Source organism: Uranotaenia lowii, chromosome 1 (assembly GCF_029784155.1).
Source record: "Uranotaenia lowii strain MFRU-FL chromosome 1, ASM2978415v1, whole genome shotgun sequence".
Classification (NCBI taxonomy): domain Eukaryota; kingdom Metazoa; phylum Arthropoda; class Insecta; order Diptera; family Culicidae; genus Uranotaenia; species Uranotaenia lowii.
Genome location: NC_073691.1, coordinates 99214446 through 99227914, shown reverse-complemented (window position 1 = coordinate 99227914; position 13469 = coordinate 99214446). Strand labels below are relative to the sequence as shown.

The window sequence follows — 13469 nt, the reverse complement described above, 5'->3', positions numbered from 1 at the left end:
GTGATAGAGGATATGCAACATGATGGTCACAGCGATTTTATCTCTGTTTCCATTTGTTTGGGCGCACTAGTTGCTTTTTAAGCTATTATATTGGTCGACACAATGTTGTTGATGATGGATAATCATTATTCCAAATTGTACAAATTGCGTTCATTACACGTAGTGGCACCAAAGAACAAGCAAATATATGGGAATCATTATACTCTAAAACGTCTCCATACGCGTTGCTATCCAAAGTTACTTGCTTGTACCTCGAGTAGTTCGAGCTCTATCGCAACTCCACTTAAAGATGACCGTTGATTCGGTTAAGTTGTCTAAATCCGTTGACCTTTCTAGAAAGATCATGAGTCTCTTTATAGTAAGATCGACTAAATCGAGACTGATGATGGGCTTATTTCAATGCCTGTTGGGAAAAGTCAGGGTTTATCAAGTATTCTAACCAGGAATCAAGGAACAAATCGATAAGAGTTTCATCATGCACGCAAATTCAGTAGGGTTGCAAACATCGAAGATGTCTGTACCAACACATGAAAAAGATGTATCTCCATATATGGCGAATCGAGAAAAACGCATTTGAAAATAATAAAACCTATTTTAAATCGCTAATTAAAAATAACTTGAAATTTTTACATTTTATGAAAGACAAACGATTTTTAGAAGCATCCCCTGTATGTTAGAATAGCGGAATATCAATTTTCATGAAAAAAAACAACGCGCTATCGTAGGTTAGACTGTTTATACACCCTTTGCTTTTTTCTTATTTTTAGCTTTAGTTATACGCTCGCATTCGAAAAATTGTTCTGGAGTAAAGGGTGTATATCAATGTAATGGCGGTTCTGGTTTTAGAATGTTTATAGATGCTTTACTCAAATTAAGATTTTAATGTAACGAAATATTATTTTCTCAAAAGGGTTTTACCGTTAAGCAGTGAAAATGTTGGCCTATCAAGAGGTACTGAGAATGGTTTTTGTTTACTTTTGGAGATAGATTCTTTTCACGTGTTGGTACAGATGTCTTTAAAAGGTTGCTGATTACTTTCTGATCAGCTTATTTCATTGATCAATCGCGTTTCGAGGGTCAAAGAAATTCCTCCACTGCCTGAAGGTGCGGAAAATTTGTTGAAGAAAGTTGAATTTTCTTAGAGCAATTGAATTTCGTTAATTTTGTTCCAAATATTTTTATAAATAATTAAATGTTTAAGATAATTGTAAAATAAGAAGCTGAACAATTCTAAACAATATCACGAGTAATGGTTGGCTTGTGTATTGGTACTGGTTGTGTTTCTGATAAAAAAAAAGATTAAAATTGGATAAAATTTCATAAAAAAAATCATGAGAAATTACGATTTTCAAAATTATAAATCTCGAATTTAAAGAAAAACCTATCTCCAATTTTTTCAGCATTGAATATTCATATCTTAAGCTACATTTTGCAATAAATTTAAGATTTTTAGGTTTGCACAAATCAGAGATATTGCAGCTCAAAAAATGGTCAAATTTGAACACATTTGTGCTCCTAACTTTAGCAAACGAAACAATAGCCCCTCATAATCTTAGAGAAAAACATGCGCATTATTATGCTGATCAATTGTTTAGAATACACTAATACTGTACAACTTCACTAGAAAAAGTTATGGTCAAAAAACGGCTTTTTTCGACACGTTCTAATATGTAAATCTTAAAAAAATTATAAAATCACAACGTTTCATAGTACAACTTTTATGTGTTCAGCAAAGTTTGTTAAAATGTTTAAATCTACAACATTGTAGAACATATTTTTGCTCTATCTAGCTCCTGAAAGAAATTAGCATTACGAATTCCCAGGAGGATGACACGCCATGATTATTCTTCTAAAATACGGCCCTCATAATTGTGAACAACTTTGCAGAAGACATCATATGTCTAAAACGTATATATTTTGCGTAATTAATTTTGTCACGATAAATGTTTGTTCTGGACCACTGTGCATTGACATTGAGACCTGCTGCCTTGGAACTTTCGGTGAGGTCATCGAGTTTGCTCTGCATATCTGGTTGTGTTTGGGCGAGCAAGACAATATCGTCAGCCAGGTCAAGGTCGTTCAGTTGCTCCATTGTTGAAGGATTCCACGGCAATCCTCGGTTCGGTGCACAGTCAATCGATCCAATCAGAATCTCATCCATTACGATTAGAAAAAGTAGCGGTGATAGAATACATCCTTGTCTCACTCCAGCAGTTACCGGGATTGATTCGGACAAGACACCGTCGTGCAAGACCTTGAACGAAAATGCCTCGTACTGTGCTTCGATGAGATGGACTAGTTTCTCTGGGACCCCTCGTCGCCTTAGAGCCGCCCAGATGTTTTCATGGTTAAGTCGGTCGAATGCTTTTTCGAAATCAACGAACACCAGCAGAAGAGAGTCCTGGAATTCGTTGATTTGTTCCAGTATGATTCGTAGCGTTGTGATGTGGTCCACACATGATCGTCCGGATCGGAATCCAGCTTGTTGCCGTCTGAGTGTAGCGTCGATTTTCTCCTGGATCCTGTTCAGGATCACTTTGCAGAGTACTTTGAGGGTTGTACAGATCAACGTTATGCCTCGTTATGCCAATTGTTAACACTTTCTCAAATAAATGTTTGGATTTTCAGAGGTATTGTTGCTAAACGAGAATCACTAAAATATTGGTAAGAGTTTTGCGGTGATATATAGATACTCAAGAAAAATATTTTAGATAACTTGAGAATTTTTTCATTTTTTCTTCTATAAAAATGTGTGTATTTTTTCATTTGTAAAATTACATTTATATCGGAAGATTCTTTAAAGAGTTCTTAAATTGAGAATTTTTTTAAACTGCTGAATATACAAATGACGAAAATGATCTTTTTTTTATCAACAGTTGTTCGCAGTGAATGTTAAAGATTCGCAGATTGTTTTTTAAAGGGATGCATAAGTTGTTTAAAGGATATCAAAATATGTTTGTAGAGAAAGTTTTTTAAATTTCTCTAATTTCAAATTTAATACAAACCTCAAATTTAGTTCAATGAAATTTAAAGGGAAGAGGAGAAGCAGTGTGCATCATGGTCGTGTAATATTGTTTTTTTTTTTTTAAAGAAGTGTATCTTATCAAGTTCATCCAACTTTGATGATTAATCATTTAGATAAAAAAATTGTTTGAATCATTACAAATTTTATGCTGATATGAAATTTTTTTTTTCAAAAACGCATTTTCAGGCACAAGGTCACAGAATCAACATTTTTTTTAGATGAAAAGAATGCAAGAGCTGGTTTTGATTTTTGTTGGTGCCTGAAATTATTTTGAAATACGTTAAAAATTATTAAAGTAAATTCTGCACTCAGTTCTAATCGTGCACTCGAGCTATACGGTACGCGTCTTTTTATGAACTGTTAAAATCAATTGATTTTTATCGAATATCGAAATATCGTTCATACAATTCATAAACATTATCGGTGAAGCAGTGTTCTATGTAGTTCACAAAGTTTTGGAGCAGAAAACCCAAAAACTGTAGTGAATTAAAACTGCTAAAACACGAGTGCTTTTCTTCAATTATCAGCCATTGTTCTTATAAGTGATCCAAACAAATAGCACTTGAAGAATATTCGCTAGCAAGGAAACGCTATGGAGGGGCCACCTCCGGGCGACCCGCCCTATCCTGGGGAAAAAAGGTTACCGGCATACATGACTTCTCGACATAACGACGGAGTCCTCCGCGTTTTACAATTACGAGCCAAAGAATGTGAAAAAGAATGTGACAACTCTAACCTAGAAATTGATCAACCTCGTCTGCCTTCAAATCCTTTCGTTATTGCACGATCGATTGAAGCAGTAATTGGCTACGAAAACCGACATTTGGTTACTGCGGCCAAAGAAGCCCGAGGAGCTCGTTATGTACTTCGAACACAATCGCCAATTTTATACAAAGCCCTCACTTCTATGACGCATCTTGTTGATGAAAACAAAACCGAAGTTGAAGTAATCGACCACCCAAGGTTTAACTTCACCAAGGGCGTCGTTTCGATGTCTCGGATGAAGACCTGCTCCACGAATTAAAAGAACAAGGAATCACTTCAGTCAGACGGATCACAAAAAAAATCAACGAAAACGAAACAAAAAATACACCGCTAATTGTGCTTACATTCAGGGGAACGGTACGCCCGAACTACATCTACTTTGGGATTCTTCGCACAAATGTGAGACCATACTACGATGGAGTACTGATCTGCAGGAAATGTTCCGCTTATGGACATTCCACTAGGAATTGTACCAACGAAACGGTCTGCCTTACTTGCTCGCAAACACATACCACACCGGACAACCAGCAATGCAAAAACTCCCCTTTTTGTCGGCACTGCGAAGGACCTCACTCACCGGTCAGAAAAGACTGTCCGATCTTCCGAAGGGAAGAGGCGGTGATCCGACTTAAGACCGACAGGGGCATCACCTTCAATGAAGCCAGAAAAGAAATCGAGGAATCCACGAAAACTGCAAATTATTCGAGTAAAGTTCAGCATCGTCTATCAGAATTTTCTGACAAAGACAGAGAAATTAAACTCCTTAGAGAAGAGCTCGAAAAAGTCCGAAATCAAATGAAAGACTATGTGTCTCTTAAAAACGAGCTGGCAGAACTAAAATCCCAGATACAAACCGCATTCAAAAATCCTGATACTGTAAACTCAACCACATCCAAACCACTAAAACCTCTTAACGCTGAAACAATCGCCAAATCAAGAATTTCACGCAAAGATTCCGGCCCAAGCTACAACAACAACAACCACAACAATCCTCGCAATTTACAAAAAACATCTACCCAACAACTGCTCTCTGACTCTTCTCAAAACCATAGCCGCAGTGTTAGTCGGAAGAGAATTATGGAGACATCTCCACCTACAGCAAAACCCAAAAAAATAAACAACTGCCCTGAACCTAGCCATGAGATAGAGATCTCAACTGAGATTGAAATGCTCGATGATAGCGAGTAAATCACCAGCAAGTTCAATTTAACCAATATGAGAAAATCAAAATTAGAACCAAACCCCAACTACAAACACAACTCAAAAAAATCTCAGCGATGTGAAAAAAAATCACCAACATCACCATTATTAACAACTACCTGCCGTTCCGTCAAGCCCCATCTACTCCAAGCACAAGAGACATCGAAAAAAACGGTTACCACCACACAGCCAGGAACACTTCAGAACGACTCTCCCCGGGTTGACTACACAAGAGACATCATACCCCCCTCGCACAGCCTCTCACAGGCCCCACCGTTGATCCACAGGATCTCGGTGGCTGCTAGTGACTGGCAACCGAGGGGTGCTCAGGTTCGTACCCCCATCAATGTAAATCAACCAGTCTCTATCGGTGTTCAAATTGCAGCATCTACCACACCCACATCTGCGTCATTGCTTAGGACACCACAGCTCCCCAACCTTCAACATCCAATGCGACACTCTGCCTTTGATTCTTCAACAATCCAAAGGAGCACATCTGGAGGCACTAAACCTCCCCCGCACAGCCTTTCACAGGCCTCACCGATGATCCTCGGGACGTCGGTGACTGCTAGTGATTGGCAGTCGGGGAGTACAAAGGTCTGTACCCCCAAAATGATAATTTCAACAGCCCATATTGCCAAACGTATCCTCTCAGTCACCACAAGAACGTATACATCACCGTCCAAAAGATCATCGCTACACAAGGACCCGAACCACATCGTGCAACAAAATACGACAGAACTTTTACCAAGCTCAACATTACCACCACCACAGATTGAGCTTCGCGCAACTATTTCACCCATGCAGCGTTCGACTCACCATGGGGACCAATCCCGATTCACAGCACAAATTCTCTCAAGGTTTCAGCAGAACAGCACTCTTCAGGGTGACAACACAACACCCCCCTCGCACAGCCTCTCACAGGCCTCACCGTTGATCCTCGGGACTTCGGTGACTGCTAGTGATTGGCAGTCGGGGAGTACAAAGGTCTGTACCCCTAAAATGATAATCCCAACAGCCCATATTGCCCAAAATATCCCTTCAGTTGTCATAGGGACATCTACGTCACTGTGCCAGAGATCAACTTTTCACCACCCGAGCCACTCTTCGCAACAAAATACCACAGAAGATCTGCTCAGCCCAACACCACCAATACCACAGATCGAGTCGTGCTCGATGATCTCGTCTACGCAGCAGCGCTCAACCCACCAGAAGGACCGTGCGAGATCCGAAGCACTCACATCCACCTGGCCTCAACAGAGCAACACTTTCGAACTGCAACACCCCCCCCCCCCCCCCTCCCGCACAGCCTCTCACAGGCCCCACCATTGATCCACGGGATCTCGGTGGCTGCTAGTGATTGGCAACCGGGGGTCACTCAGGTTTGTTCTCATTCAAATGCAAACCGACCAGTTCCTTCCGTTATACATCTTCCAGAAACAACTTCAACACGGCTGAATAGCGTGACACTTCCGAAATCAATCAAACATGTTTTGATTACCGATTCACCCGACTGGGATCCAGGAGAAGGTACCAGCACTCGATTCGCGCAACATCGACGACACGTACACGAGAACCAGTCAAATAGCAACACGACCAACACGACGGATAGCCACCCATCCACCTTCGAGACAACTGCCCCACCCGACGTACCAACCGATAACTACCACAGTTCCGAATCTACTGGATCCTACAACTCTTCAAACGACCTACTGAACTACAGCAGCTCAAATCGATTTGCACTGCAGTGGAATATAAACGGACTCATAAACAACTTCAACGACCTCTCGCTACTCATCTCTCTCAATCCACCAGCAACTTTGGCACTTCAAGAGTTACATAGAGTAGAGACTAAAGCACTCAACTCCTGGTTTATATTATATTTATATTATTATTATTATTTCATCTGACATTCTGAGTCTACATGAATTCTTAACAAACTAAGGTAATTTAAAACTATACAATAAGAAACATCAACAATTTACATGAGTATAGCTGCGGAATAGATGAGATTTTCTTATGTTTGATTTGAAAGTCTCTGTGGACGTGTGAAAATCGTTTAACTGGTAGAACCAATTGAACACCTTAAACATAGCGCGTAGTGGCTCTTGTTGTCCGTAGTTGGTCCGCTGAAAGTTGATCCGAAGAAATTCCGAACTCCTAAAAGTACGAGGGCGTACATTGATATCGACCTGTCTAAGCAAGGCTGGACAGTCGATTTCTGCATTGATCAGCTTTTTCACAAAAACAGCACGTGCTATCACACGCCTTTCGTAGAGTGTTTCCATGTCTAAAAGGAGGCAGCGGTGTTTGTAGTCTGGAAGCTCGTTTGGGTTGTTCCATGGAAGAAATCGTAGGGCATACTTCAAAAATCTCGATTGAATTGCTTCGATTCTTTGAGACCAGTATGCTGTATGAGGGCACCACACAATTGAAGCTGTTTCAAGGTGGGAACGAACCAGCGAATAGTACAGCGAACGAAGGCAGTATGGGTCCTTGAACTCCTTCGATAGTCTTGTTATAAATCCCAAATTCCTGTTGGCTTTCGATATAAGACCGTTCAAATGCTCACGAAATGTTATTTTTTCGTCGAGAATGACTCCAAGATCCTTAAACGAGGATACTCGTTCTAGCGCCACGTTAGAGATTCTGTATGTCCAATTAATTACATTAGTTTTGCGTGCGAATGAAATTACAGCACATTTTGACACACTAATTGTCAGCTCATTAATCGTGCACCAATGCTCAAATGTATCAATGATGGATTGTAGTATGGTGCAGTCGCTTTCGGATTTTATTTTGTAGAAAAGCTTCAGGTCATCTGCATAGCAAAGTCGGCATTCATTCGGTAGATTGAGCAGTATATCATTAAAAAAGAGCGAGAAAAGTAACGGGCCTAGATTGCTGCCTTGCGGCACGCCAGATGGATTGCAAAATTCAGTAGATTCATAAGATCCTAGTTTAACCGTCACTTGTCTGTTCTGGAGGTAGGACGCTAGCAAAGTGATGAAAGCTTGTGAAACACCGAGTTTATCAAGCTTTGCTAGTAGCAGTTGGTGGTTCACTCGATCAAATGCTGCCTTTAAATCTGTGTATATCGTATCAATTTGAAGTCCGTTCTCAATATTTTTTAGGCAAAATGATGTAAACTGGGTGAGGTTAGTACAAATTGATCTTCCGGGAAAAAAACCGTGCTGGTCAAAAGAAATGTACGTTTTAATTTGACTCAGGATGCTTTGGGTAATGAATATCTCGAATAGCTTTGAGCCAGCGCACAAAGATGTAATCCCTCGGTAGTTCTGTATGTCCTGTTTATTCCCTTTTTTGAATACTGGAAACATCGTAGATTTTTTCCACAGAAGGGGAAACGTAGATGATGACAGTGAGCGATTGAAGAGAAGCGCTAATGGTGCGCTTAAATATTCCGCACAACGTTTTATAACGATCGGTGGTATTCCGTCGGGGCCCGGTGAGTAAGACGGCTTTAGTTTCCTTATTGCGTTATTAATCTGCCTCAAAGAACAATGTTTCACAGCAACATTAAGTGCGTTAGCTGGTACAAACGACAATGCTTGCCTAATGTTAGTCTCATTCACATTCTCTGTGGAAAAAACACTTGAGAAATGTTTTGCGAATAATTCACACTGGTCTGCAGTAGTTTCACAACTTTCATCTGCGAGGAACATCATAGCAGGAAGACCGTTTTCCTTTTTCTTTTCATTGACAAATCTCCAGAATTTTTCAGGATTTTGTTTTAAGTTGGTTTGCATTTGCATCGAATATCTAGAGTAAAGTAGGCGATTGTACTTTCTGTATTCATTACTTGCATACGTGAAGGCAGATTTTGAGTATGGATTCTTATCTCTACAGTAACGTTTAAGGGCGCTAGCTCTCTTGCGCTTGAGAGTTTTAAGCAGGTGGTTGGACCATGGTGGTTTGGGACGAGTGCGAGGTGATGGAGTATTTTGAATGATAAGTTGATTCACTATATCAGTGAATGTGATGACAGCATCATCAACGGAGGTGGCTTCGGTTAGAAATCGCCAATTAATATTTCCAAGCGCAAGGTTTAGTGTGTCAAAATCGGTTTTTCTAAAGTTCAGAGCTGGGCCTTCAGGGGGAGAGTAATAGCGTACTATAGGTGCAATGGTGACCTCAGCAACAATTACTGGATGATGATTGTCAATCGGGACCAATAGTTCCGTAGTTGTTCCAACAGAACACTTTTCAAATGCGGCGTCATTGACGAAAAGAAGATCAAGGGTGCGGTTATTCATGTTTTTTGAAGCATTGATTTGTTTCATATCTAATAATGTCATACGATCCACAAGGACAGAACTCGAAGCAGAAAGCGCAGAGGAATTTGGGTTAGGACATGCGTAGCCAGCAGGTAGCATGTTCCAATCAATATTTGGCTGATTGTAGTCTCCGAAAACTAAATGAAGATCGTGAGGATGCAGCAGATTTGAAACAGCTGTTGCAGAATCCATATGTGAGCTTATCGCACACTCGTTGGCCGCGTGTTCTGGACTTAAGTAAACAACACCGATAAAAATATTATAGTGTGACGTCATCAACTTAACCCAGAGTTGTTCGATATCAGAGGAGTTCTGAAGAGACACAATCTGTGAGTTCCATGTGTTGTGCACTGCCACGAGGACTCCACCACCACGTGACTTTCCTGATAGAGCGGGGTTTCGATCTAGCCGATACACTATATAATCGTGACCGAATAGCTGCGGAGAGTATATCTCATCGTTTAGCCAAGTTTCCGTCAAAACAATGACGTCATGGTCGGCGGCGTTGAGAGATGCGAAGAAATCATCAATTTTTGTGCGCAGTCCACGCACGTTTTGATAGTACAAACGTACAGTTGCATTTGTCTGCAATACGGACTTTTTTAATTGGTGTGTAGGTACTGTGAGGGCTTCGGCTGGGCATATACTGAGAGAGCTTTTACCTGAGGAACCAGGAGAATCGACTGGTTGAGATGTCCGTAAGCTGAAGCGATGATCAGCTGGTCGACCTTCGTTTGTGTTCGATGAGAATGAGCCAAGATGTATGGGTGCTCGAAGTGGATGAAGTCGGTGTGCACTTTCAAGAGAGGATGCTGATCCAAATTGTTGCTTAAGCGATCGAGCGATGCTGGCCGTGGTCAAGGTTGAGTTGAGATGTGGCTGGAAGTTGATTTCTCTTAATTGGTGTGTAGGGACTGCGGGAGCTTCGACTGAGCATATACCCAAGAATTCATTACCTGAGAAACCAGGAGAATCAACTGGTTGGGAGAGTGCTGAGCCGTTGTAGTAGTTAGATGATCGAGCGTCGCTGGTAATGATTTGATGATCCCAAAAAGAATCAGCTGATCGGTCGGCGTCTGTTGGAGTGGATGTTGATCCGGTATGTATGCGTTTGAAGATTTTTCGATGTGGCACAAGCTTCGAAGTTGATGATTGCTACGTCATAGATGGAACATTGCTGTAATCAGTTCGTTTTTTTGTTGCTTTAAGTCTACGTTGGTAGATCGGGCAATCTGAACTGGATGCGGCGTGATTGATATCAAGAATGGGCTCTTCATGTTTTGAATTCTCTTGTATACAATTGATGCATTTAGTATATGTGGACATACAGTCAGCTAATTTATGACTATCAGCGCAATTGGGGCAGCATAGATCTTTAGTGCATTTATCCGAGATATGACCGAATTCAGAACAGTTATAACACCGTCGCACATCTAACTGTTCGGAAACTGTGCAGCGACTCCAACCTATGTTGACGCGTTTCAGACCAAGAAGGTAACTAAAAGTTTTGGGGTCCGGTTCGATGACGGCAAATCGACGATTTGGTTGTCCAGCAATACAAATGATTTTCATGGCAGAAGTGTCGCAAATGTTGTTTTGCTTTACAAGCAAAGTCATGAATGAAGATTCATCGATGTCTTCGGAAAAGCCTGCGATTCTTAATCGGGGTTTCAATGGTGATTGAAGTTCGGTGAAATATTTTGTGTCTAGTGTATTTTTAGCGGCATCTAGTAGTTTTTGAGCTGACTCGACAGAGGCGCATCTGACTGCCAGATCACCACTCGGGAGAGACCGTGCATACTTAACTTGTAGTTCTACGGGGTCCAGCAAACTTTGAACTTCATTTTTGGTTGCGTTCGCATCCTGTGGCTCCTTGGGCTTGATGATCACAGTTTGTGAGACTGTAATCAGACGATTCGAAAGAGCGCGGGATACGGGTGACTTGGGTGTAGCGTATGTAGCAGTACGAGCTGTATGTTCAGTTGAGCTGAGGCGTGTTGTGGTACTTGGAGTGTTTGTAAATGCAGCAACAGGTTGGCGTTGTTTCCCTGATCTCAGCTTACCAGCTGTAGGCAGTGGTGTGGCCGATTTGGGGGTGAATGTGGCAGGTTTGGGGGTGAGGCCAGTAGTTTTATTATTAGTGCGCAGTTTCGAGTTTTCCGTAGCGGTCATAACAGCTTGTGCAAATGTTGGCTGGGTCGTTTTAGGGGTTCCAAGATGAAGAGCGATATCAGCTAGCAGATCTGTTTTGAAGTTGTCAATTTTAGTTTGCACTATTGACATCAGTTTTGCACATTCTGGATTCACATTTCGTCGCACACTAATGCATCGTGTACATACGTGTTTAAGTGAAACGTTTTCTTTAACCGCGGTGAGGCCGGTAGCGGTGAGTCCGGAACAGTGACAGTGAGAAGCTTTGCGGCAGACATAGCAATGCACTCGATCTTTGTCATCCGTTTTTTTGTTGCACACTGAGCAGAGTGTGGAGCTCATCACAGTGGATCGGTGTTATGAGATTCACACAATACACATCGATTCTAGTACTACGATTTGAGTCCACGGTCCGTCACAAAATATGTGCTTGATTATAACTGATGATTGGTTTAGCGGTAAGTACACGTGGTATGTAAAAAATGGTGACACGTGTTATCAAAACGTAGCACTAGCAATTAGGAATCCTACACCACATTCACTCATACAATTCGATTCCACTCTTCTCGCTATCGGGGCTGTATTGCATACCCATACTCCAACTACTGTTGTTTCGATCTACCTACCGCCTGGAAAAATTCCTGAGTTAGGAAAACAACTATCAAAATTAATCAGTCAACTCCATGGTCGATACGTCATTCTGGGTGATTTTAATGCACACCATCCGGTTTGGGGTTCATTGAAATCAGATCAGCGAGGAAAAACAATACTCGAAACAGCGGAGAAACACGATCTAACAATTCTTAACAACGGGATGGAAACATTCATCCGTGGTAAAAGTCGATCTGCTATAGATCTATCATTGTGCTCGAGAGAATTTGTCAATACCCTGGACTGGTTTGTTCACCATGACCCTCGGGGTAGTATCATTTCCCAATAGAAATCACCATTAGAGAAAACTCCCCATCTATCAGCCGTAGACAACGATGGGTCTACGATCAAGCCGACTGGGTACACTTTGAGACACAGATAGAAAACCATCTTGACCCACATGCTAGCTACGGAATCGAAGAACTTAATCAGATTTTTTACCAAGCTAGCCAAAATAGCATTCCAAGAACTGACGGAAAAAAACAAAAAAAAAAGCCACGCGCTGGTGGAATAATGAGGTTGCCCTTGCCGTGAAAATCCGCCGTAAAACTCTACGTGCTGTTAGGAGATTACCCCCAAACGACCCAAAATTCGAGGAATACCACACAAAATATTGTTTAGCCCGGAATAATTGCAGGAAAATCATTACTGAAAGCAAACAACGGAGCTGGGAGGAATTCTTGAATGGAATTAGCCCACAATCGACTAGCACTGAGCTTTGGAGTAGGGTGAATTCGTTGAATGGGAAAAGAAGAGCACAAGGATACTTCATCAAACTTAACGACCACTATACTGACGATATGTCTGAAATTGTAGAAGGTTTGGGAAATTACTTCGAAGAGCTCTCAGCTACACGAAACTACAGTTCCAATTTTCGAGCTCAAAAAGAACGCGCAGAAGCGAATGCAACTTTTTTCGATCACATGGACTACACCGAAGTGGACTACAACCAACATTTTACAATGGATGAATTTCTTTTCGCACTCCAGAATTCTAAAGGACGATCAGCTGGCCCTTGTCATATAGGATACCCGATGCTAAAACACCTTCCCAGTTCAGCAAAATCAGCTCTTCTCGCAACTTTTAATCGATTGTGGAACGAAGGCGATTTTTCTGCTATTTGGAAGACTAGCCTTGTCGTACCGATACCGAAAAATGGATGCCAAAGCCAAGAACCAAGTCACTTCCGACCAGTGATTGAAATCCTCACCAATTTTCTCATCAGAGGCATTCAAAATACACACTTTGAGGCCTCGCATAGCTATACAGGAGACGATACATATACATTCATTCAAACCTCCCCCCATGAGGAGGATCTGCTCTGAGAGACACTATCCGTTTGCTGCCCCGAACGAACTCTCTCAACGTTCGATTGCTAC

General features: G+C 41.4%; 2 protein-coding genes across 2 annotated transcripts in view; both read left to right on the top strand.

Annotated features, from left to right (window-relative positions):
• The window catches only part of LOC129745158 (E3 ubiquitin-protein ligase UBR1-like), a 104931-nt gene that overhangs the window by 60809 nt on the left and 30653 nt on the right, over nt 1–13469 (top strand). The window lies entirely within an intron of this gene.
• Nucleotides 3218–6859, top strand: LOC129745148 (uncharacterized). The gene is made up of 2 exons (XM_055738065.1): nt 3218–5977; nt 6045–6859. The coding sequence occupies exons 1-2, from the start codon at nt 5006–5008 to the stop codon at nt 6168–6170; spliced, it is 1098 nt and encodes a 365-aa protein (XP_055594040.1). The 5' UTR covers nt 3218–5005; the 3' UTR covers nt 6171–6859.